Source organism: Manis javanica, chromosome 15, assembly GCF_040802235.1.
Source record: "Manis javanica isolate MJ-LG chromosome 15, MJ_LKY, whole genome shotgun sequence".
Classification (NCBI taxonomy): Eukaryota; Metazoa; Chordata; class Mammalia; order Pholidota; family Manidae; genus Manis; species Manis javanica.
The window spans coordinates 1,278,857-1,305,213 of NC_133170.1; the positions used below are offsets into that span (position 1 = coordinate 1,278,857).

The following is a 26,357-nucleotide window of genomic DNA, read 5'->3' on the forward strand; positions in this document are numbered from 1 at the left end:
TCAGGCTGGATAAGTGTTTGCTGTGGGAGCTGTCCTGTGCAGTGGAGGGTGCTGAATATCCCCTGGGGAGGGGGGATCACCCCCGGTTGAGAAGCACATGGCCCAGTCCTATAGATTCCACTACATTATTTATCTCCTCACTACAATATTTATACATATAGTACAATACATATAGTACACTATATATATAGTACAATATAGTGTACTATAAACCACTACAGTATTTATCTCCTCCATTCTATTTTCTTGCTATTAATTTTATTAAATTCCACATCATTTTATGTCTGGCTTTCTCCACCTGACTCCCACCTGACTGTGGAACGCTGGCTGACCCAGAGTTATTCCTGACTCAAACCTTTATTGCTACCTTCCTTTAAAGAAAAGCAGAACACCTGCTTTTCAGCCTCCCTGAGTAGCCAGGTGACACTGCTTAGCATGGCAAATTAGGTTTGCAAAGAGGTAACAGCCAAACTTAGAGTGTCCAAGGCTTTGGGATCACCTGGCTTGGATGGCATCTCAGACTCATCACTGGTTAAATGTGCAGCTGTAGGAAAGTTACTGAGGTTCTCTGCACCCCATTGGTCACACTGACCTTATAGGGTCACTGTGGAGATAAAGTGTTTAGTACACCTGGCTGGATGTAAACCCTGGTAAAACAGTGGCTATCACACAGGAATGGCAGTGACGAGGTAATCTCTTTTCCTTGCTAATCAAAAGGCCACTACGTCGCACCTTACTCCACCATGCTTGCCTTTGAAGACTCAGATTAGCAGGCTTCCTCGAAGTTTTCTCACAATTTCCTTCTAAACTACAGGCCCTTTCTTAGATATTACTTGTTTTTCTCCTTCACATGACAAAGATCAGATGTTCTTTTGTCTGTTCCCAGGACCGCCACCACGCATGCTTGATAAATGAGAGGCTTAGTATAGGTTTGTTGATTGAGTCAACAAATGAATGAATATTAGTAAGGTACACCAGCCTTGCAAACAATTTCAATTCCTCTTAGTGGCAGGGGATGAGGGGAAGTGGGTCTTTAAAAAGCTTCAGACAAATCTACCAGGTGAAGTTTTAAAAGAAATTTTACTTCGCTAGCCTAGCACCTCTGGCCAGCTTTTAAGTAAACTGAAGCCAGGGAACAAATTATTCAAAGGGTAAAGAGGAAAACTATACACAGGACCCCAACCTTTGCGGACATCCTTTAAAAACCTTATTCTAAACAAATTCATCTAGACTCTCACAGAGAGCGGCCCTGCAAAGCGCGGACAGAGGAATCGCAGCTTTGACACTCCGGCGATACAGGCGCTTCCCAAAGCAAAGAGCCTCACAGCTGTGCTTCAAGGAAGTGTTGCTGAGACGCGGACACGCTTTGTTCACCTGTCCAGTCTCTATTTAGCAGGCTGTTAATAAATTGAAGAATACCCACATTTCTAGGGGAAAATGAACAACAGTGACCCTAGCTGGTGTTATTTTGGTCTCTCTGTGATGGAGAACCGACCACATGTGGCTGGAGCCCAGGTGGCGGCCTTTCTCCCTGGATTTTGGACCCAACCACCTGTCCTGCTCCAGACAAACTCCCCTTCCCTAGATCAGAATTTATTACATCATCTCTTCTGGATGATCCCTCAATCAAATCTCATTAAAAAGGGATGAGAAATGAATTATTGGAAACACGTTTCTTAAAAGGACTCCCAGGAAAACCCCTTTCCTTTCCCCTTAAAAAAACAAAAACCCAGGGGCCACAGAATACGCGCACAACTCACTCTTTAAAAGGTAACGTCCATCCGCACGGCCACAGGCGTCTCCGTGGCACGCGAGTTTCTGCTTTTTTCCTGCAGGCCTTCGGCGACTCCCGCGCTGCCCGGACGCCCGCAGGGGCACCAGCCCGGGAGGCAGGCTCGCGGCGGGGCGGGGTCCGGGGCGCGCAGTCCCAGGCCGGGCGCGCCGGGCGCGGGGCTGGGGTCCGCGGCGCTGGGAGGGACGGGCCTCGTCCCGCCGCCAGGCCCACCCCCTCCCGCGGCGCGGCCCCCGCCCCGCCTCGCCCGCCCCCCGGGCCGCGCGCGCTGTTGGCCGCTGTCCCCTCGTGGGCCGGTGACGTGAGCGGCCGGCCGGACGCACCTTCCAGACGCCCCGGGCGCCCCGTGCCATCCGGTCTGCAGAGGGGCCCGGGGCCCGGCGCGCTCGGAGCCCCCGCCGCGTCCAGAGGCGCGCACAGCCTCACCGCCCTCGCCCCGCCCGGAGCCTCGCCGGCGCGGGTCCCGCGGCCCCGCCATGCTCCCCAGCGCCGCGGCGGCCCGCGCCGGCGCCTCCTGGGACGCGGCGGCCGCCTCGGCGCTCCTGGGCTGGACCCCCGCGCCGGGCTTTGGGGGCCTGGGCAAGAGTTTCCTGATCGAGAACTTGCTGCGCGCGGGGGCCGCCCCGCCGCTCGGACCGCCGCCGCCCCGGGCCCTGCCGGCCGGCCCGGTTCCCCTCCAGCTGTGCCCCGCGGCCGAGCACGTGCGCGCCGGCGGGGCGCCCTGCGGCCCGCGGTGGGCGGTGCAGGCGCTCAGCCCGTCGGCGGACGGCGCGGGGCTGCCGGGCCGGGCTCCGGGGGACCGAGACTGCGCCTTCCGGCCTTCGGCCCCAGGTGAGCGGCTCTCCCGCCGAGCCAGCAGCCCCGGGGGCTGGGTGCTGGGGGCGCGCGCTGCGCCGGGCGCGTCCCAGGGCGCCTCCAGCTTGGCGGGGATGCCCCTCCGGGGTAAGGAGGGTGCCGCCGTCGGGGTGACCGTATCGCCAGCGTGCTCCCTGTCCCCTGCTCCCACGCGTGGGGCCGGGGCCGCCTCGGGGTTCGGCCTCTCCGGTGAACCCCGAAGGCACGGCCGTGTGGCAGCGGCAGGGGCGGCCCAGCCCCAGGCCCCTGCGCTCGCTGGGCCGCTTGCTCGGCGTTTCCCAGGTCCAGCCCCCACCCCCACTCCCTATCCGGAGGCCGCCCGGCTCCCGGGGAGGGTCTGGGCAGGGAGGGCTCCGCGCGTCCCGCCGCGGGACGCTGGCCTCTCGCCCGGGACGGTCGGGCCTTGCAGAGGCGCTCGCAAGCATCCTTGGAAGGAGAGCTGCGCAAAGCTGTGGCCTTCTTCGCTCTGATTCGGGTCACTAAGGCGCAGGACTTTCCCTTCCGGCTGAGCTGAAGCAGCTGACAGGGCACCTGGGGCGGGAAGTTCACCAGTAAATGGGAACTTACCCGAAGAAGGGAACTTTTCGTTGCTTGTAATTCCCGCACCCCTGGGAAGAGGATGCGGACAGTTTGAGCAAATCTCAGGTCAAGTGAGGAGGGGCTGCAGGGATTGGCGGTGGAAGGACAAGCCCCTTGGAACCTCAGAAGCTGAGAGCCAGGTGGATTTGGAGACAATTTGGGTAGGGGGCGGCTTGCGTCCGTAGACGATCTTAAGTCATTCTTTTATTCTCTGTGCGTTTGTCCAGAATGACTAATAGACGCTTTTCCAGCAGATGCCATTGTCCCAGCAAACTGCCGGATCAAACGTATTGCTAATGGCTTTATAGAGTCTAACGTGCTTAGAGCCTGTCCTGGTCTCTAGGTTTGAAATGGTCGCTCACAGAACGGAACAAGCATTACCACGCGAGCGGAGCGCCGGCCTCACTCACACAGTGGCCGCCCAAATGCGAGGAAGCGCTTTAGCGCCCCGGGAGGGGAAGGAACACACGCAGGCAGTATACGTGCCTCGGAGATGTGGGCCACTCTGTGCTTTTCCAAGCATAGTAAAGCAGGTTCGTGTAGACAAGTTAGTAAATAATTAATGTTACTTAAGAACATTTTCAAGAAAATGTGTTTTGCATAACTGTTGGTGGTCTGGCATTGTGTCCACAGCCGTTGCTTCTGAAAATTCCTTACTTTGCTCCTGACCAGGACTGACTACCCAACACGCACAGCTACTTAATTTTAACCTTTGTAGATTTTACAGATTAAATTTAAACCAAATGTGAATCAGGTGCAGATATTTCAATAACCTGACAAAGAATTTCATGTACCTATTCATTTTGTTCAAAATATTTTAATTATGGGGTAAAAGGTTTCCTACCTGTATTCCTCTTGTTTTCAAGAATATATTCGTTCTTGTACATGTATTAGAGTGTCAAACTGCAAAAATGATTTTTGGAATAATTAAGAGAGTGTAAGTGTTTATATTTCCCTTTGAAGTATGTTCTTCTAGGTTAATTTTAACTTGAACAAATAACCTTTTATTTTGAAAAATCATTCTTGTTAAGAGTGCATTTAAGTTTTGAAACTAGAAAAATATCTTACAAAGAAAAAAAACCCCATAAATGTGTGCCCACAAATGTGCTTACAACCAGTATTTTCATTCATTTTTATAAATTTCCCAATGGATGTAGTTTTCAGCACCAGTTGTATTTAAGTGACAGATTTTAGCCTTACCCAAAGCTGGGAATTCTTTTAGACCGTGTGTAGTTATGAAGTTATAGTGAGTACTGACGATGTCAGCTGTCACCTGAAGATTAGAGGGGATGAAATAATGTCTGAAATTCTGTAGTACATAAAGGAGATAGAAAAGCGTCTGTCTTCAGAAAGAAAATATCTCTTTCTGAAATGCCAGTGGATAAGCAGTTCTGATCCTTTAGACACTAACTTAGGAGTGGATCAGAAAAATGTGATTTTGAATTATTTCAGCAGATGAGCTACCCACTTTTTCCTCAACCATAACTTGTTCGGTTGCACCAGCCTAAATGTTGAATGAAAAACCCCAGAGTTCTTTTCAAATGCATCAGTGAAACAGCACCATTTAACTAGGGGCTCTCTGCCCTGGCATAGATTTCTGCTTCATTATTTTTGTTGCCCACTATTAATCGCACTATATATCTCATTCATTCAGTAACCGCTTACTGAGCGTCTCCCATGTGTCGGGCTCTGTCCTAGGCCGTGGGATAATCAGGGAATGAAACACATGCCTGTCTCTGCCCTGTGGGGCTTGTGTTCCATGTTCTGGGCTGTTTTCCGGTTTGCCGAACATTGTTATAGTTGTAAACTGCTCTAATCTTCCTAATAGGCCAATTTTTCTCTACAATGATTATTCACCTGCTTGTTTTCTTTTTGTCTGAAGTATCAATTTAAACATCCATGGACTTGTAAAAACAGAAAAAAGTTGCCCCAAATCTTTATATTCCTTGGGTCTTTCATTCAATATGAGAAACGAATAAGGGAAAATGGGATAACTAAGTACATGTATCAGAATAATAAATCAGATTGTGATTTTGTGTCTGAGCCTGTAAGGAAGGAAACTGGCCTTCACTTGCATCTTGTCTGCAAGGTGGTGATAGCGAAGCAGTGATGCGGGCTTGTGGGTCATAGATGAGAGGAAGCCGTCATTCTCCATCCCTGGAAGTTGGCCGGAGTTTGAGTGTTTAGAACAAGGAAAGGCGCACTCCATAGCTACGTGCTGTCAAGTTGCTTATGTAGAGTACTTAAAAAACTTAAAAAACCAAAAGGGCACATTCAATGCAAGAGGCAGCAGGTAGGTTCACCTCTAAGAGTTGTATCCAAAACAAAGGAAGTCTTGAATCTGTTATAGTTTATTAGTGGAAACCAAGAGGTTTTGCAAGTAAATCCCAATCAGAGGCTTCTTTCCTAGAGGCTTGCTAATGTCATTATTTTGGCAGATATTGTGTAGATTAAAATATTCATAGTTCTGTAAATAAAAGGTCTTGAAATGCAAAAAGCTAACAATTTAAATTTCTCTTGGTTATGCCACCAATTTTCTTTAAGGTGAGTGGACACATTCTTGCTTTTTAATAGCATTTATTACTTTAAACACTAGAAAATGCTATAAATTTTTGAATATAATTTCTTGATTATTAAATCTACTGCATATAAAAAGATTAGAAAGCAAATGTTAATTCTGGATAGGTGACTTGAACTTTTTTTTTGAAGAATTGTTTCAAGGGTGTTGTATTGTGTGTTAGAAAAATGGGCCAAATCTACCGTATCTTCTCTGGCACCTGGTTAGGACTGTTTCTTACCATCGGTAGTTAACGTACATGCTGGCCGCCTCCCAGGCCCAGTTGCTATTTACTTCGTAACCCTTGACTCTGTCTTAAACTACTCGCAGCTATGTTTTGTGCTTCAACTTGTAGTTTTTCTCACTTTCATTGAGATTCACTGAAAGTGTGAAATAAAATAGCTTCTGCATTTTCTGCACCTGAGGAGGGTGGAGAAGACGGCTCTCTGCTCCAGCTGGGGATCATTCCAACCGAAGACTTTGTGATCTGATTTACTGAGCGAGAGTTTGTTACCAGTTTTTGCGAACACTGTGCTGCAGACTTGTTCTGACAAATCGAAGCCGCAGAACCGTGCTTGTTGGTGGTGCTGATCCGGAACCGGGGCGGAGAGCGTGGGGAATCCAGAAAGGAGTGGCCAAGGGACCCGGTCTAGTGGTTTTTGCTCAGGCCATCACCTCGGCCGTCCTTTGGTGGACTTGGTAGATGAGACTGAACTTTGTTCTTGCTGCCTCTGTATAGTTTTTTGTAATCTGCTTAACATGTCTTTGGGTTTATATTAACATATTAATTAACTTTTACATTGTGTATGAGGAATCTGCTCCAGGCAAATTGATATACGCTCCTCAAGTCAGTGAAGTCCTTCAGGCTCAAGAATTCCCTGCAGCCAAGGGAACCCAGAGGACTGAGAGTCCTTCCTCCCCATCGCTGACGGAGCAGCCACCCTCCTTACCAAGTGATGTCAAAGCGGGAGCTGCAGCAGGGTCACAATTTCTCTGCGTTTAATTTGCCTCTGATTGGAGCACTTCTCTCTCTCCCAACCCCTAACATACGCTTCCCTCCTTCTCTTTGACAACAAGGAATCTCAGTGTGTTAGCATGTATGGAAGCTATTGAGATTTAATAATAAAACAGGACTAGGAACATTTTAGAATTTATCCCTTAGCACTTACTCACTTTGGGGATTTGGGGGTTATTTTAAGAGGCACTGTGGTTTGAATGCCCAGAAAATTGCATTCCAGTGTAGGCAGAAATAAACATAGGATTCAGAGTTTAATTCAGGAAGGCAAAGGATGCCATATGTTGCGGGCAATTTAAAAGGATTGTCCACAGTGATTTTATCTATATTTGTTTGCCATAAATGTGGCTCAGATGTTGAAGCCAAAGCTGTGCATTGGACTCCATTGTGTCCCTCTTGGAGTCCACCACCTCCTTCCTGTTCTTTCCCTCACTAGAAGAAAGTCCCTTTTTGTGGTAAGAAGGCATTTTGTGGCTAGGCTGTTGCTGAACAATGATAGAGATGGTAACAACTCGAAAGTAATAAATGTGTAAGTAGGTAATAGATGTATTTATAAAATACTTTGAGATTCTTTGCTATGAAAGTTTTTGTAGGAGTGAAGTGTTGTCTTTAAAATATTTACACAAACATGTCCTTATGTTAGGGTCAGGGGTAAATACCCCTCACTCAACCTGCTCTCCACCCACCTATTTCCATTATTGATTTGTCCATAACTTCAGAATCCATCCTTTATCTTTCGCAGGAACTTGATTTGTAGCTCTTAATGCAGTGTTTGTCCACTTGATCTTGGGTTAGTGGAGGCTCTAAGTAAAATTTTTTCTTAATTACAGTGATTTTTTTTCATAGCGAAGGTACAGAATTTTTAAGTCAGTTAAGTAACTTTGAGTTTCATTCAAATACACCTGGAGTCTGTCATAAATAAAAAGCAAATGGTAAAAAGAAATGATATGATTTTTATCTAGGAATGCTTGTTAGCACCCTTATGTAAGACTTCATTAGATTACACATCTATTTTTTTATATTCTCTTAGTAAGAAATTGGGGGTTTGCCTTAACATGCTTACCAGACCCCTGTACATTTTATTCCAAAATATTTTACTTTCAGTCATGTTTCCACTTTAAATGAAATCTCTCCCTTTCATTCTTTTTAGCCTCCGGTCAGTCCTTGATTGGGCACTGCCAATAAAGTTACCATAACTGATTTCATTTTAATAGCACTATTCAGTCAACCAGCTATTAGTTGGGAATATTTCAGGAACAAATTTTTTTTTCTTTTTTGGTTAGTTATATGAACAGTAAACTCAGGGCACTAAAATTCTTTCTGAAGTCAAAGATCAAAAAGCATCTCTAAGATTTTAGACTCTTGTTTCAGGGACAAAGCATCTGGGAGAAGAAAAAAAAATCTTTTAAGCCTTTTCCTATGTTTTGCTGAATATTTAATTGCCTTCTTGCTTATAAATATTCCAAAGACAAACTAGGTTTCACTTCCTTTCACATATTCAGGCAAGATGCCCTAACAATCTTGATTTTATTAATTCCTAGTGACTGTCAGAGATAAAATATACAATCTATACATTTGTATCAGTCCTGTGGAGAGGTCTCAAAATTTCTTGAGATGTAAAAGTTTAAATCTCTAACACTTCTTAAATTAAAAAATATGAAGGAGTTAGTAAACTGTTCTTTGGAAAGATTTATGCACATTGAAAGAGACTAAAAACAATGACGTTTGGCAAGTTTTTTAACAGATTGTCCTAGGGCTGGATTGAATTTAGTTGTGTTGAACCAATTCTGTAGTTACATTGGGTCTGAAATCAAGAGACAGGCTGATTCCTCAAAGCAGGAATATTTTTTTACAAATGTATTTTCTGTAGGTGCTTTTGCACAACAAATTGAATAGCTGCAACAGAGACCGTGTGGCCTGTGAAGCCTGATGTAATTACTAGCTGGCTCTTTAGGATAAAAGTTTGCCAACACTTCCTCCAAAGCATAAATGGCAAATTGGGTAAATTTTAAAATACCGTAAAGTTTTCTCAGCTGGTTTCAGCCACATGTCTATGATTGTAAAGCCTAGATTCAAGTCTGAGGTCTCTCTGTTGCTGGTTAAACGATCCTCAGTGACTCACGTGACCTCACTGTTTCCTCATTTCTAAATGAGAACATAGGTTGGGGTCAGCGTGGGACTTTCAAACACATACCTCGAAAACCCATTCATGTTAAAGACTCTTGTCCACCATTCTACCATAAGTGAAATTTTGATGAAATGGGTATTGCTGTGCAAGAAACCATCAAAAAATTTACAGGCTTAAAGGAACAATTTGTGATTTTTCTCTTGTGGGTTGACTGCACTCTGCGGGGTGGTCCTGGCTCAGAACCCCACTGCGGGTGGACGTCCGCGGGAGCCGCAGCCCTCTGAAGGCCCGGGGCTGGGTGCCCGGGGTGGCTGTTTGCTCGGGGCGGGCCCGCTGCGCCCAGCGGGAGCTGCCCTCCACCCCTGATCCCCCTGGTGTCCTGAGCTGCTGGTAGCCTGGTGCCCGGCTTCTGAAAGGGCGCGTTGCAAAGACACCAGCCGGTATCGGCAAAGCTTTTTACCATGTGGCCTTGCAAGCTGAGAGTGTCACCCCCACTTCCCTGGGTCAGCGCGCTGGCAGGACCGTCCCAGGTGAAGAGAAGGGGAAAGAACCCGCCTCGCCATGGGAGGGGGGCTACGTAATTCGCAGCCATTGAAAATCTGCCACAGGGTGAAAGCAGGAGGGCCGCCCGCAGATGTGACCCCTGCCCTGTCCTGGGGGTGGCAGGTGGGGGCATGTGCGCCTGACCCCAGCAGTGGCATAGCTGGGGGCCCGGGCAGCCTTTCTGGGCCGGGAGGGTTCTGCTGGTGCCGTTCTGGTACCGTGTTCTCCGTGGTGTCGGTGGGGGCAGTACCCCCAGCAAGAGGCATCCCCACACTTTGCTCATTTTTTCCAAGCCAGCAAAGACTCCTTCCGGGGGCAGGTGGCAGCGGTAGGAACCGCCTTCGACAGGCGGTGGACGGGGCCCCACGGCGTGAGGCGGGGCCACCCCTGGGGGGTCCAAACCAGCGGCTACTGTCCACCTGCTGGCCCCCGTGTCATCCCTGTGGAGGGTCCTCCCGGTTAGCCTGTCCCTGTGCGCATCTCTGCCACTACTGCCAGGCGAATTTTTCGAACCTAAAGCTTTGTCCTATCACCAAACCACTCAGGAAATCCTCTATTATCCCCTTTTGGCCATGAGACCAAATACAAACAGTTTGTCCTTGGAGACCTCGGTGGCACGGGCGGTTCAGCTCCTCCAGCCAGGGGCTTCCCGTCCGCCCCTGGGCCTGTGCCAGCAGGTGGCTGGGCTCCCGGAGCCGCCCCGTGTGCCCCAGCCCTGCCTCCCCTCCTGCTAGGCCGCCCCCCTTGCTGGCATCCTTCTGTCTCTCGCCATTCTCAGTACCTTCCCAGCCAAGGCCCAGGTTACGGTGTTGGTCCTGCCTCAAGCCTTCTTCGCCACAGCCCTGCTCACACCACACTTTCTCTTCCCTCTTAGTTTTAGTGGAAGTCTGGACCACGCTACCGAGTTCTGAGTGCTGTCCTAGGGCTGACCTCAGACCAGGCGGGTACTGGCAGGAGGAACGGCCGACATGGACTGAGCGTCCGCCACTGTCAGGCGTCGGTCTGTGTTCTCAGTGGTCCCATCCTGGCTGTACCTTTTAACCACCTGAACAGCTTTTGAAAAAATGCTGTGCTTAAGGGGCCCCTCCCAGCCAGCCTGAGTCAATCCTGTTTGATTGGTCTGGGGCCTGGGCATCTGCATCTTTGAAGAGTGCTCCAGATAATTCTAATGTGTATTCAGGGTTAAGAATCACTGGCTAGGGAAACATACAGTGTGAATTTTTTCAGATCTTATCTCCTTCACTGGGAATGCTCAGATTTTACAGAACAAAATTGAATTTGGGAGTTCAGAGAAATGTACACTTCTTTTCCTTGACCAGCAGATTCAGATCTGCAAATTAAGGGACAAAATGCAGAATTCTGTCTTCTCAAGGAGGGGAATTACCCTGCCTGTTTATTGTCCCAGCACACAGTGCATTATGTGGCACTTGATCGATATGCAATAAATATTATTAGCACAGAATTAAAAAGACAGAATCAGACAAGTAAACACTGCACTTGATTTATCTTCTCATGAGCTGACCAGAACATTAAGACCTTTGTTTTTCTGTCTCTGAAATGCTCAAGGCAAAAATAATGCGGACTGCTGTGGCTTTCTGATGAGCAGAAAGATAAAGGATGAATATCCTTGCTTTCCCTTGTGAATGAAGGCAGATTTGCATGTGGATCACATAAATGAACTACTTTCAGGTTGGGTGATAAAAGAAATCACACCTCATTAGATAAGTGATATTTCTTAGGTCTTATTACTCAAGACGGATGGTTGCCCCCTTTAGTCTTGTTTTTGAGTTCACTCTTCTCCAGATAGTCTGCTCAATAGTGTATTATTTTCAGGTCAGAAGTTGAGATTTCTTTATTCTCAGTGCCCATGTACCCGGCACGCAGAGGGGGTCATTAAAACCATCCTTTGGGAATTATTTGATTCCCGGTTACTCTTTCCCAGAGGTATTGTTTGACCCTTTGGTTGCCTTAAGGAACCTTTTCTCTTTTCTCCTCATCTTCCCTAAAATGTGTTACCCGATCAGCAGAGCAGAGCCGAGGACTCCTGGAATTCATATGGAGGTTTTATTAGTGGTCTTCAGTGTTCTTTCTTTGAAATGTCAGCTCCGTTTGCACTGACAATAAAAAAAAAATGTGGTTTCACCCTGTGTAGAACCTGTTGCTCTTCCCTATCTCCCTCATAGAGAATGCAAAAAATAAATTAAAAAAAATATATTGCTTTCTAAACAACAGAATTTTGAAAATAACTTCTCTGTTGCTAGGCTTGTCACCCTCCTTGCCTGTTGGGTGCTTCCGTCAGGGACCCATCTAGTTAGTTATTAAGGTAAAAAAGAAAATCGGGCCAGTTTGCCGTGAAGTTGGCTTTTTGAATTCCCCTCTTAATAATTTGAAATAATTAATAGTTTATTTCTGTGTCCAGATAAGCCATAACATCTGATTAAGTAGTGAAAGGTTCATGAAGTTTTCTGTGAATAAGTGATTTCAGTCGTTTGGATTCAGACAGTTTAGTTCCAAAAAGTTAAAGTCATTTGTTTGCCATTTGTGGATTCCCACAGAAACTGGGAGTTAGATCTGTTGGCAGGATGCCAAATCCAGAGGCTCCTCCTCTCCGCGTTGTACTGAAAGCTGACGGGGTGCGTTTTTTCCCAGAGGAAAGGCCGTTTCTTTTTCTCTAATGAGAAGTTTAACTGGGGATGTGTGCACTTTCTGGCTCCAGCTCTTAGGAGTTACTGGCAGTCTGTGTGCACAAAATCCTTATCCCTCATGGGATATAATCACTAAATACTACGCCAAACTATTTATGCTTCTCTTGTCTTTTTAAAAACCATTTGCTGAAAACAGTTGTCACCACACTCCTGATGCACGCCTGTCGGAGGCGGGCTGCCAAGGAACGAGACAGCCTGTGCTACGTGTGTAGCCAGTCCGGTGCCTGCCGTGGAGTGGGCACTCCCTAAACGTTGTCATAGATGCTGCTCAGTAAGCCTGCAAGGAGCTCTTCCCAGTGTGGTCAGTGACGAAGTGCCTGCATCCAAATTGCGCCGATGGCCGTCAACGCGCCCGCCACCCGGAAGGAAATCTCCCTGCTTTCTGCCCCTCTCGGGCATCTTCAAAGCAGTTCTTTAATGACTCACCAATGTTTTAACACAACTGACAGCTTGTCACTTTGTTTTTGAGTTTCCTTTTTTTGCTCATTGCTTTAAAAAGGGTGTGCTTTACAAACATGTGAAAGAGTGATACACATGTGGTTACTGCCTTGCATTGCCTGAAATGGGAATTTCCAGGTGCCTTTCTGCACCTGCAGTCACGCGCTCAGCTGGGTCAGCATCTGGGTTAGGCTGCCGCGGGAGAGTCTGAGAAAGGGGGCTCTTGATGGGGATTTCACAGCGACTTCCGCGTAAGCCAGCCTAAACCAGGTGCATTTGTGTGCGGAATCGGGAATTAACTAATCTCCTGTGTCAGTATGTGTGGGTCCAAGAGGTGATTTAAAATGATGAAGAAATTTTACACAAGAGAACTTTAAGCCCGGACACGTCACATCGAATTCTTTAGCTCTTGGAGTTGTTACTGTAGATAGTGTGTTATTCTGATTACCACTTTACTGTTTGAATATAGGGTAACATAACTCTTATTTCAGACTGTTCAGTTAAAACCTTTTTTTTTTTTTTTGGTTAAATTTAACACTAAGATCGTGTATCATGGAACCTCATTCGTCATGAATGAATTTAGTTAATCACTTGTCTAAAGTGAACCAGCCATTTTTTATCCATTATTTGTCCCATTTCTAGGGCCATAGGATTAGACTGAGTTATATTTTGACTAGAATAGTAAAATATGTAATTTGCAGTATATCCTGCATGGTTATTTTAACAGTATCTCTAGTGTACTGATTTTCTACACTTTATGTTTGAGTGAAAATATTTCTTTCATCTGTGTGTTTCTAGCTGTCATGATAAATGTTTCATCTTATGTAAATGCAACATTACTGAGTCTTTTTCTTTTACTTTTATTTAAAACACCAAACAGCACAAAAGCCATAACTTAATTATCTATGGCATGTTTATTTTGGAGGCAAAATAATTTAGTTAACAAAAATGCTTGAGAATAAGCATAATGAAGCAGCTTTTGTACATAGAAATGTATTTTCATTTGTCAAAGTACTTCATATATTCATAGGAATAATGGAAAATATGATTGCCTGAATAATGTCATATGCTTGTAATACAGTTTGAGATGGATGTTGAATTCAAATGAAATGGTGTATCATTTCTATCATTCTTTACAGTCAATATTAGAACAACATGATAACAATGAAATAAAAGTTTTATAGTACTTTTTAAACAACAAAAGGGTCTCTTTATCATATGTTGCTTAGTTGCCATATTTTGAAAACAGCATTAAGACGAACATTATTGTTTGAAAAATCCAGATATTAAGCTAAGAACATTAATCTTGACAACTTTCCATTGGATTATAGAAAAACCTGCATTCATGATTAATTTGCAATTTGAAGGCATTAAGGACCCTGAGACTATAAAATTCTTATTGGACAATGCACTTATTTTGATATATCCTTCAACAGTATTGATGAAAATAAACACATGCTTATTGATTGATTAAAATACAAGTCTGAAATTACTGTGTTCTTGAAAAAGGCATGTATGCATATCAAAATAATATGCACTAAGTAAGATTAAGAAAAAAAAAGTTGCCATTGAATATGAAGGGAGAGTAATAAAAATACTTATTTTCAAGTCATGTTCTAGATTTTGAGGTTATCTGTTATGGACTATATTTCAGGGTGTGTCAGAGGTGTGTTATCTAAGATCAGAAGTTTCCTGTTTATTAGTTTTATAAGTCATTCAGTAATTTATTGAAAATTTGCTAAGAATGTGTCACATGCTCTGCTGGGTGTAGCGTGGTAAAAGAGAACTGCCCACCTTCAGGAAATCTCACCTATATTTATCTTGTACTAACCCCAGTTATACTCAGGATATGGAATATTCAGGGTATTTAACCAAAGGCTGGCATATAGCAAAGGCTCAGTAAAGAGCAATTATTAATGTTCTGTGACATCCCTTATAGCTATTTTTCATCTGCTGAGGAGCAAAGTTTAAAATTTCTGCATTTTTCAAGAGTAATGATAACCATCCCATGTATGTGTAATGAAAACATCATGAGTAGCAATAGTTTTATGCAATGAGTAGAACAGAATTTTACAGCAACTCTTTATACTATAAACACAAATGCTTTCAGGTTAACTAGATTTCTCTTGAGAGAAAATGTTATTACTATTTTCAAATACTTTTAAATGTATAAAAGTGATTGGAAAAAAACATTTTGTCATGAAGTTGCCCAGTTAATAAGCTGTTACCAACTTTGGACTCCAACAAACTATGTGTTTCGAAGAACCTTCTGAAAGTAAATAGCACAGTGATATACTTCTTAAAAAATTAAACTTATACACTGAATGTTCAAATTGTTTCTTGGTAAGTATTGTATCTCAAGTTATGCTGTCCAATGTGAAAGTCCCTGGCCACATGAGTCTATTTAATTTAAAATACTTCAAGAATTCAGTTACAGTCATATCAGCCACATTGCAGGTGCTCGGTGGCCAAAGGTGGCAGGCAGGTGCCGTATGGAATAGTGCGCATCTAGGACACCGGCGTCATCGCAGAGCGTTCTCCTGGGCAGCGCTGCTCTGTCATGTGTGGTCAGTATTTATTACTTACAACTATGACCACACAGAAAATGAACTATTAAGTTGGGTTTCGATAATTTGAAGCGTTCCACCACATCTTCCATGTCTTGATTCAGTTATTTGGCAAGGTCTTTGACCGATGGGGTTCCTTTAAAATGACTTTAATTTCAGTAAGAGTTACAACTAAGTAAAGGCTCAGAAAATGAAGGGCTTTCCTCAGTGGCTTTCAGGAAACTTGTCTGAAAAAAACGGCTAATCAATGAGATCCATGCTTTCTCTGCAGTGCCTTCCAAACCTTGCTTTCTGAGCGCCCCCCCGCTCTGCTCGGCATGCTGCGGTGAGTCCTGCCAGCGCCCTGCATCCGCCACTGCTTTTCCAAGTAAGTTTTCACGCATCATCAGCAAGGCTTCAGCTCCTCTGTAAACCAAAGCAGCAGGATTTAATGTGTCTGGAAACCTAATTGGTAGTGCGATGGCAAGGAGCTAATTCCCCACTAGAACTCACAGCGTTCCCATTCAGGAATTTTCCAGAGATTTATCAGAGCTGGGCACACTGAGCCATTGTGGGAGGTTTCTGAGGGCATTGAAACCCCGCACTCACCCACCGGGCGGAGCGACCTGGTTCCCGTTTGATAGAAAAGGTCTCAGAGGGACCCGTTTGGATTCTTCTGAAATGTGTAGCAATTAAATGTGTACTCATTTAAAGAAGAAGAAAAAGGAGGGAAGGAAAGCTAAGAAATTGTGCCGTGTAAAATTTCCATTCAGTTTCAGATGTCATACAAAGTCACGTCGTGCCCATGGTGAATAATTAAAAATGTTCAAGATTGTCAAAAGAGATAAGTACCTCCTTTGTATGATCTTAGAGAAAACCAACCAGAGTCATAGGAAGTATTTTCAAGAGAGCGTTTCTGCAAATATTACAAAATTTTACTAGTGTCCAGAGGTGGAGGGAGGACAACTTTCAAAAAGTTGTAGAGTGAGTGCACACACGCATTCCCAAGCAAAGAAAAAAGTGTTTCGCTACAAGTTCACCTTGATCTTGAGATTTCTGGGTCAGACAGGAATCTGGAGGCAGGGAATTTGCATTTATGATAAAGAAGGCCGGTGGAGGGGCTCCTTCGTTCCTGCTGCCCGAGAGGAGACATGCTTCCAGGTAAACTGCTCTGTCCGGTGAAAAGAAACGGCTGCACAGTCAGGCGACAGGCTCTGCGTTGGGGACCCCGCTGCCTCTCCGCGTGTGTGTGTTTTGAATGTTTCAGCAGAGCAGTTGCTTGTCAGCAGAGGGATCCCTGACAAGTGGGGCAGCAAAAGCTGGCCGTTCAATGAGCCGCAAGCGTCTCGTCAGGGGCTGGCGCTTTCCCACGGGGCGCCTCACAGGGGACCCCCCACAATGCAGCCGTGCTGTAGGCCATCACCACATTCACTGGGCTCGTCCCCACGCGACCTCGTGATTTTTCACTGTGCAGGTGAACTTTAGGAAGCATTTTGCATGGAAAAGGCCTGGGCAGGGGTCAGTTGCCCTTTTGTGTGGCCAATAAAGCAAGGCTCTGTGTGCCAGTCTTTTCTCCTGTCTCACATCCCGAGTGAATTTCTGGGCACCATTTAAAGCACTTGACCGAGAAATAAAGCAGTGAGTGAAACTGACTTTTATAGACTCTTTCTAGCTCATCTTCCCATATAACCGTGTCCACCTGAAAGGGGATTTAGTGGATGGGCTCATTGTATACAGGGCTTGCTGAATACATAGGGCCCATTATCAGCTGTGGGGATTGTTTATGAACCAGGACTGACACGCTACTATTTTGGAAGTGACCTATTAATTGTCCATTTAACTAGAATGTATTGATTCAAACAGGAAAGTAGAAACCGTGACTAAACCCTTGGCTCGCTCCTTCAAGGTGGTCCCCCCATGCGGGCAACTGAAAACTGCTGTGCAAATTAAGGAGACATTTATCACCATAGATTAGGGTATCAGGAAAAGATTGCTGGAGTAGAGGTTTAAAACCCAAATATCTGATACGGTAGCCTAGGGGCATCTCTGTGGAATGAAATCTGTAGTGTTGTATTCCACCATGGAGATTAAAAGCAGCCCCACAGCTAGTATATTTCACCTTGATGCAACACTGGTCCTCTACTTTAGAAAATCCCTGGCAGTGTGGTTTAGGTAAGTGGAAATGGACAAAAAATGTCACATAATAGGTGGACATTCACGTATGTGTGTGTTTATTTATTTATGGTAGTGTTTTAATGATAGTCTCTAAGCCATAAAACGGGACTAATGCCCGGGCTGGTTGAATGAAGAGAGAACAAAAAAGAATTCTAAAGACATTTTCTAGATAATTTCATCTTCTCAATTGCTTGAAATATTATTTTGAGCAAGTCCCCTTTTCCTGCATGTGCTTCTCAGTGCTGCCCTCTTCAACTCTCAGCAAAACTGCTGTAGGTTGTGGTGTCCGTCCCTGGACGCGTGTATCTTTTACTGACCTCAACATGCAGGGGGGAGATCCGCACGCTAAGGGCAAGGGTGGGGTGTGCTGGCTCTGGCTTGTCTCTGTTTCCACAGTTGGTGTTTTAAAACAGTGTAGGGAGGCTGCAAATGTTTCTCATAAACTTCTGTGCCTCCTTAGTTGTGAATCTGAACTGGATCTTTTGTTTTGTTTGTTTATAATGTTCATCATATCGGAAACAAAAAATAATGAAAGGGGTGGATTTCATGCTGTCAATAAAGAATTTTGCATATATAACCATGGTATCAAGGAACAGCTAATAACGCTTACATCTATCTGCACAGTAATTCTTATGTAAGGCATTTACTAGATTTTCTCTTTCTTTTATCCTTTTTTTCAATAATAAGAATGATTTTTATGTCCAAGCATTTACATTTTTTTCCACTGTATGAAAAGAGGACGATGAGCAGTCTGAGTAGTCTTGCATTAAGTTTCAACATGGACAGCCAAAATTAAGGTGTATACTAAAAATTGTAATAAATGGTGAAGTCAGTGGCCTTCATCACTGCTCACAATATTGACTTCACACTTTCCACAAGTGTGGCCTCAGATCAACACGTCTATAACCAGCAAGTGAAATACCATTTTGACTTTTTTAACGTGACTCACGTATTGGAAACTGATTTAACTTCCCTTGTTATAATTTATGATTGACTTGTCATAGTGTGGGAACCATCATTGCTCCAGCGCCCTTCTCATACAAAAAATGATGGAAGAAGCTATTTAAACAACCTATACAATGGAGGGAACCACGAAAAGGCTGTCATAAATGTGCGTCCTCCCCCCTAAGCAGTGTAAGGAAAATCTTTGATATCATCTCCATGAAGTTCTTTTCAAAATAAAAACATTTCTCAGCTAACATGAAATGGAAAGTTGTGGAAGTTATGCAAGAAATGACCTTAAAAAAATACCTGAAAAAGTATAGGAGTCTTAATTATGTCAAATAGCTAATTAAAGCAATCAGATATTTTGTTCTGTCTTTGAATGCCCAGCTTGAATCTGACCTTTAGAGACTTTTAGGCATTAAAAAACAAAGTTTAAATTTAGAGCATTATAAAAATACAAGCAGGGTAATATTCCTATGGGACAAGCTGTCTGCCTTTTTCCTGGGAGATGAGCTTATATTCTACCTTTTAAGATCATTGTACTTTCTTCCCTTCCTTGTTAAAAGAACGTAATATACTCTCCCAGTGTAAATACAGGATTTTGTTGAAGGCAGACGGGGGGCATTTTTATTGCTGTGAATGTAGGGGGTCCTGGGCGTGTCTTTCTCGGCTGGCGGTGCTGTTTCCTGCTCCGGCCTCCTGGCCTGGCAGCTGAGGACCGCCTGCACCTGCGGAGACCCACTGCCGGCTGCGTGGAAGCTGCTCTTTCAAGAACTTCTCTTTAGGGTCTAAGATCTCCAGGGGGACACGGCATCTTGTTTTAATAGAGAAAGAAGCCTAATTATTTCGTTGAAAATAGAATCAAGTTTGTTCAATAAGTTGAATATAGGTTTTGACTTCTCGGTAGGGAAGGGAGGGGAGCTCTGGGCATAAATGACACTCGGCCAACCAGGAAGAATGTTCAAAGGAGTCAGAGGCTCAAAGAAGTAGATTTTCCAAGTTGATGGCTCTATTCAGCGGCTCTACAGAGGCAGTGAAAGGACCTGTGTGACATTCCTGGGACGGAGCTCCCGTTCTTCCCAAATGCTCATGCGTCGTGGAGGGTGGGGGCGGGGACGGGGACCCCTTGGTGACATGGGGTGCCTGTGCCTGATCCGCTCTACATCTCTTGCCCGAACCCAATGTGAGATCTAATATGGCAGCTGATAAAGTCCTGATTCCAGATTCCCCGTTACATGTGCGCATGCGCGGAATAGGGGAGGGCGCGAGCTGGCCGAGTAGAGCAGAGCAGGCGAGGGCTGTGCTGATAGCTCAGCCGTGTCTGCAGAGCAACGTGGGAACCCGCCGCTGTGCTTTCAGAACCAGCATGTCCAGAACGTGAGAGGGAATAGTCCTACTGGGCTCCCTAATGGCCAGACTGCCGACACCTGTTCAGTCCTGGAGACTCACTTTAAAAGGGACGCTGGTACACAAGAACCAGGTCTAACTTAGCCACTAAATGGGGTAAGGTCTGTATGACTTGCCAGGGAGTTTGAAAACAACCGAGTGTCTTGACCAGAAGAATCAGTCTTCCCAGGTGAAACCCTGGCCGTGTGACCTTGGACAGAGTTCTTAAGCTGCCTAAGCCTCATTTTGTTTGCTTGTGAAATGGGAAGAATAATAGTAGCATTCCTGGCATAGATTGGTTGACTAGGTAAAATGATGCACTTCAGTGGCTTAGCATAGGGGACGTAGGACAGGACAGAGTCACACTGTATATGCTCAGTGTGTTTTACATGCTTTTTATATGCTCAGCATATGGTTGCTGGTATGTCACACCTGCCTAAACACCTCTGAGTGATCCTCACTCACTATTGGGTCGTGGCCGGATCCTTGTAGTCCCCTGTGATCTGGCTCCGTTCTACTTCACGGTCTTTGTGCTGGAGGTCCAAATGTTTTCTGGAGCCTGGCAGGTAGTAAAACAAGCCAGGTGGGCAATGGTAAACTGGGGAACACACACTCCATCTAAGGGGCACCCCTGCCTTGAGGCTGCTCGTTTTCCTTGGAGACTGTATTCCCTGTGCCTTCACACTTCTAGACGTGCAGGTCACTCTGAGGCCCTGGCCTTCAATCCTACCCTCTTGAGCTCAGTTGTTCTTTTAGACTTGGCTCAGCCTAACTTTTGTCTGAACTCATCATCTCCTCCTCTGTGGTACCAAAGCATTTTGTAGATCCTTCGGTTCCTGTACTTAACACATTTTTTGCTTGTTTGTCTAGAAATAATCATTAAGCACCAAAATGCATACCAGCTATGGCCATAAACTGGAGAACGTGCTCTCCTGGTACCTTTAGTCTCAAGTGGTGTTCGTGGCTCAGTCCTCCCGTAAGAAGGCAGGGACCACGTGCCATTTGTCTGGCTTCCTCAGGAAATAGCCAGTGAGCCTGACGGCCAGCGTACTAGTGTCCTCCTGCTGCTGTCACAGATTTCCACAGGCCTCACACCTTAACACAACACAGACTTAGGATCTTGCAACTCTGGACGACCTCAGGCTGGAACGGGCCTCACTCGGCTAACATCGGGGTGTCCCTTCCTGGGTGCCCCGGGGGAGAGTCATTGCCTTACCTTCTCCAGCTTCTAGTGGCACCTGTGTCCACCTCCAAAGCAAGAACATAGCATCTTCAGGTCTCTGACTGTGACCTCTTTTGCCTGCCTCTCCCAGTTATGAGGACCCTTGTGATTACAGCAGGCCCTCCTGGGTGCCCCTGGGCACTCTACCAACCTCAAGGCCAGCTAATTAGCACATGTAATTCCATTTGCATCCTAACGCTGTGTTGCCATATAATGTGATGTATCACAGGTTGTGGGCACCGGGATGTGGGCATCTTTAGGAAGGCCATTATTCTGCCCCCCAAACCAGGAAGCGCAGTGAGTGAAGAATGAATGGTGGATGATGAACGAAACTCTCAGGGGTGGACATCAGGGCTGTGCTGGCCACAGGAAGGCAGGAAATAGAGGAAGTGGCTCTGACATGAAGGAGCTGATGACCACCTGAACTGGGGGTGGTGGTGACTGGGGGTCTCCCAGACCCTCCTTCTTAGACCCACCATCTCTGCAGGCTTTCCCCGGACACACAGATGGAGACCAGCCCCTTGTTCTGTGCCCCCAAAGGGCCTGCCCTGGGGTGCTTCATCACGCTGTGATGCTGGGTCAGTAAATAAATGCCTGAGGGTGTGATAAAGCATTTGTCTTATTTCTCAAAGTGTAGCCCTGAGCACAGGGCCTGGCATAAGCCAAGTGTTCAAAAATTTGTTGAGAGAACAAATGAATGCATAAATGAAGAATAAGAGAAAACAGATGTGTTTAAATTACCTACAGCTTGTTCCACATAGGTGTTTTGTAACCTGGGATCACGGGCTTTCTGACATAACATGCAAAACTGGAGACTGCCATGTGCACTTTTTCCCCAATGGGGAGCAAAGGACATTTATCAGATTCTCAGCAGAGTAAGAAGCGCTGGTCTAGGTGTTCAGAGTCCAGAGACGGGATAATCTGGCCGTGGTACCAAGGAGGAGGATGCTGCCTGGGGACGGACAGACTGACTGCTCGCCGACACTAACTGGGCTTCTCTATCTTTCCTCTAGGAGAAGGTGGAGGGCTGCCTCTCCTGGCTCAGGACTCTAATGCTAAAGCTCGGAGGGGTATTTTAAGAAGAGCCGTCTTTTCTGAGGAACAGAGAAAAGCTCTGGAGAAAATGTTCCAGAAGCAGAAATATATCAGCAAGACAGACCGAAAGAAACTTGCCATCAGCTTGGGCCTGAAGGAATCGCAGGTACGGGAGGGCAGGGCAGTGCCTGTGGCTCCGGATCTGCTGGGGGGCGGGGGGCATAAGGAGCCCCTCCACTTGCCAAGTGTCTGTTGTACTTGGCTTTGTGCTGGACACTCAGGTGTTGTTGAAGTGATTTTCATGATTTTTAGTGGGTGGGAACATAGGTCCCATTTCCTGTTTGGAAATCAGTCCATTTACTGAGAGGTTCATTAGTTCTTCCCAAATGAAGGAAATGTTAAGGATGTGGCGTTTATATCATCCAATTGTTTGCTCTGTTTTCAGGGAAGCAGGCTGCCCAATTCCAAGCAGGAGCCAGTGTTCCTGCCGTCTTAATCCCAATCCACGATCTAGGCATGAATGAGGGGCTCATGATTTTAATGGATTTTGTCATTTCACAGTTTGGTCTGATGTCGAGTACAGTTAAGTAATGTTACATTTGTGATACTTACAAACCCTTTCGGGGCACTGATGTTTTTCCTATAACTTTGAACAAGGTTTCCTGGCCTTTTGGGAAGTACAGAATACTCCATTTGAAGATTGGCCTGCTTACGATAAATAATTGGCAGGATAAGCCACTAGCGTTTTCCTGTTTAATTCTTATAAACACCTTATGAGAGAAGCACCATCCTCACCCTATTTCCTAGCGAGGAAATGAGGAGTGGACTGGGTCCAGGGTCACACAGGGAAGCTGCTTTGGAGCCGGGCCACTCCTGGCCACCTGATTCTGGGTTTCATGCTCTGCATCACGTGGGGCCACCCCAGACAGCTGTGCAGGACCTCCGTGCACGAGGGCCCTCGCCAGGGGGCCGGCAGCCCCTAAGGCACATATGCTTTCCTGGCGCAGCTGCACCCACCTGGCTTCCATGTATCAGCATCGGGGCACTGAAGGGCTGGCAGCGGGCTCTGTGTCAGCCACCACACTCTCGTGTTCTTCCTTCAGTACAAATGACCTGGTTTCTAACTTCAGATTTCACTAAACCAGCTATTTTGGCATGAAACTCGCCTTGACCCTGCTTCCTTCCCCTAGGGCAGGGCTCTCCACCCTCCACTGCCCAATTCTTTCTAGTCGTGGGGAAAAGTTCTGTGGTGTGGGAGAGGGTAGCCAGCCTGGGTCAGCCCAGCCAGCGTGGTCTCCTCGAGGTGCGGTGCTGGTGACCCCATCACCTTAACTGGCTGCTTGGTGCCCCAGTTTCTTATTTACAGAATGGGGACACACAGAGGAATTCTGTCTATGCCCCAGAGCAGCTTGTGCATATGACACATCAGCAGCTGTACCTTGATGGGCTGTTGTGTGCAAGACACTGCTAGGTGGGCAGAAAGAGGGAATATTGATGGGGGCGGATTAGGGTGCTCTCCTTGCACCCAGGAATTTTTACAGCCACCTGGGAAAATAAATCAGAAGTGTGAGAGCGGTTAGGTAACACACAGGACAATCGCTCTGCAGACGCCATTGCAGGTCAGCTATGCTGCCGAGTGGAGGCGCCGCCTCTGTGGTCCTCAGTGGAGCCTCACACGACCCTCTCTCTGGAGGGACAGCCCCCTGACTGTCCTACATCCCCAGGGGGAGCTGGTGATGGGACTCTCCGGTCCTCTGGCATTACTGGGCCTGAGCAGGACCACGTGGGCACTCAGCAGGCTTGGCCTGCGACTCATTGGCATGGATGAGAAACTCCCGAGGGGAGAAAAGGTGCAGGTCTGGGAGCTTAGGGGTGCCTCTGGAGACGAAAAGTGGCTGGGTTGGATCTGCAGAGCTCTGAGAAAGTGTCAACGTCTCTGATAGTGCAGCCCATTTTCTTAAAAATAGACTGTTGAAAAGACAGTGCGTGCAAATTAAAGCATATTTATGAGGGGATGCTCATAATCTCTCCATTCAAGGAAATAGTGCTCCTTTTTGTTATCATCCAGTTCTCATCCACAGGTGCGTAGTTTCACATAGGTGATTATATTGTTTTAAAAATTCAGGCACCTCAGGAATGAATGCTTTTTATCTTACTGAATTTGGTGAACATCTCAGAATCAATTTAACATTTTCTTATTCACATATAGATCTAATTACACACTTAAGACATGGCATTTATTACAACAAACTCAAACAAAAGGGAAATTGGTAAAGTTAAAGATGAAAACTCATTCCCCGTCCAACCCAACTCTGGTTCTATAGTCATTTATAAATGGCTTTGAATTTATTGACATACCACGTATTATTTTTTAAATATATGTCTGCATTGTATATGAACAAACATATAATAACACAAACACATGCCTAACGGCTACCAGGCACCCTTACATTTGATGTCATTTATCCTTATAAGGTAGCTGTTTTTATTATCCCTATTGTACAAATGAGGAAACCGAGACTAGAACTGTCTATATATGTTTTTAAATAAAAACAGGATCCTACTCTGTATGTATTTTGCTGCCTCTGAAGGAGAGCACAAATCACCTGTACACCCACACAGATTATTTACTTTTTTAATCTGAATTTTCCAGTTACCAGAACTTGAGGATCTTTTAATCATTTTACCAGCTGTTTTATCTTTTGAAGATTGGCCTGCTTATGATAAATAATTGGCAGGATAAGCCACTAGCGTTTTCCTGTTTAATTCTTATAAACACCTTATGAGAGAAGCACCATCCTCACCCTATTTCCTAGCGAGGAAATGAGGAGTGGACTGGGTCCAGGGTCACACAGGGAAGCTGCTTTGGAGCCGGGCCACTCCTGGCCACCTGATTCTGGGTTTCATGCTCTGCATCACGTGGGGCCACCCCAGACAGCTGTGCAGGACCTCCGTGCACGAGGGCCCTCGCCAGGGGGCCGGCAGCCCCTAAGGCACATATGCTTTCCTGGCGCAGCTGCACCCACCTGGCTTCCATGTATCAGCTTCCAAAGATCAGAAAATTGATCTTTTCCTGGCTACACCATTTATGTCTGTCATATTATCTTTGTTGATATGCCGCAATTATTTTGGCTGTTAATCAAAATATTTGGAATATTATAGCTAGTGACATTTTCCTGTTACACAGCCATGGCTAAAAGCCTCTCCAAGTTTGTGGCAAATTATATATAACACAAAATTTACCATTTTTAGGTATACCATTTAGTGGCATTAAGTATATTTCACATTGTTGTGCAACCATCCCCGCCCTCCATCTCCAGAATATTTTCATCTTGCAAAACTGAAACTTGTACCTGGTAAATGATGACCCCCTCCTACCCAGAGCCCCTGGCAGCCACTAAGTACTTTCTGTCTGTATGAATTTGACTACACTAAGTGTCTCATATAAATGGAGTCATTCTGTATTTGTCCCTTTGTGGTGAGCATATTTCACTCAGCATAATTGTCTTGCAGTTTCAACTATTGTAGCATGTGACAGAATTTCCTTACTTTTTAAGGCTGTGTAGTATTCCATGACATGGATATACCACAGCTTGTTATGCATTTATCCGTCACTGGACACGTGGGTTGCTGCCACCTTTTGGCTCTCACAGATAATGCTGCTATGAACCTGGGTGCTCAAGTATCTTTTGAGTCCCTGCTTTTAATTCTTGTGGGTAGTTTGTGGCTTTTTCATAGTTTATGGTATCTTTATTTTTACAGAAATTTCTCATTTTTATGTGGCCTGTTCTGTCTTCTTCTTCTTTGTGGCCCCAGGGTTTTATGTCATGCTGAAGAAAACATTCCTCTCCTGAAGGCTATATTGATGATCTCTTATGTTTCCTTCTAGAACTTCCATAGTTTTGTTTTTACACTTAGCTGCTTAATCCATCTGGAATTCGTTTTTATGTTTGTTGAGAGGTAGAACATTCATCTTATGATTTTTTCCCCCAAATGTGTACATTTGTGCTAATACCATTCATTGTAAAGACGCTTCTTTCAGGTTTTGTTTTATCTTGAGACATCACTCAAAAATATTCTAGATACACTGAAAAGCTAAGGAAAGAAGAACGTAATGAATGTGATGAGAAAGGCAAGAATCACTATTGGAAACAAATAAGTGTCTTAGTGCAAACCCACTAGAAATACACCAATTCCAGGAGTAAATACACGCTGCAGATAATAGATGAGTTTGTGAATAGAACCGAATACACTAGTACTGTTTCCTTATGAAAAGCCTTAGTCACAGGGCTGTAGGGTACGGCATTCTTTTGGATTCAGTTGCCTGGTGCAGGTTTCCTTTTATAGCCATTTGGAACATCACCGAACAAGTTGAACGAGTGAAGAAATATTTCCACCAACCTGGAAAGCCCATCTTAGAATTTTTTTCCTTTCTT

At 45.5% G+C, this 26,357-nt stretch overlaps 1 protein-coding gene across 2 annotated transcripts in view; it reads left to right on the forward strand.

Moving 5' to 3' along the window:
- The first annotated feature begins 2,250 nt into the window (after nt 1-2,250).
- DBX2 (developing brain homeobox 2) overlaps nt 2,251-26,357 on the forward strand; it is a 29,651-nt gene continuing 5,544 nt past the window's right edge. Inside the window, exons 1-3 of one of the 2 annotated variants that reach the window (XM_037009570.2) lie at nt 2,251-2,623; nt 15,451-15,546; nt 21,900-22,087. In XM_037009570.2, coding sequence (XP_036865465.2) covers nt 2,269-2,623; nt 15,451-15,546; nt 21,900-22,087 — 639 coding nt within the window. In that variant the 5' untranslated portion in view covers nt 2,251-2,268. The remainder of the gene's footprint in view (nt 2,624-15,450; nt 15,547-21,899; nt 22,088-26,357) is intronic. The other variant, XM_073222910.1, reaches the window with a different exon arrangement.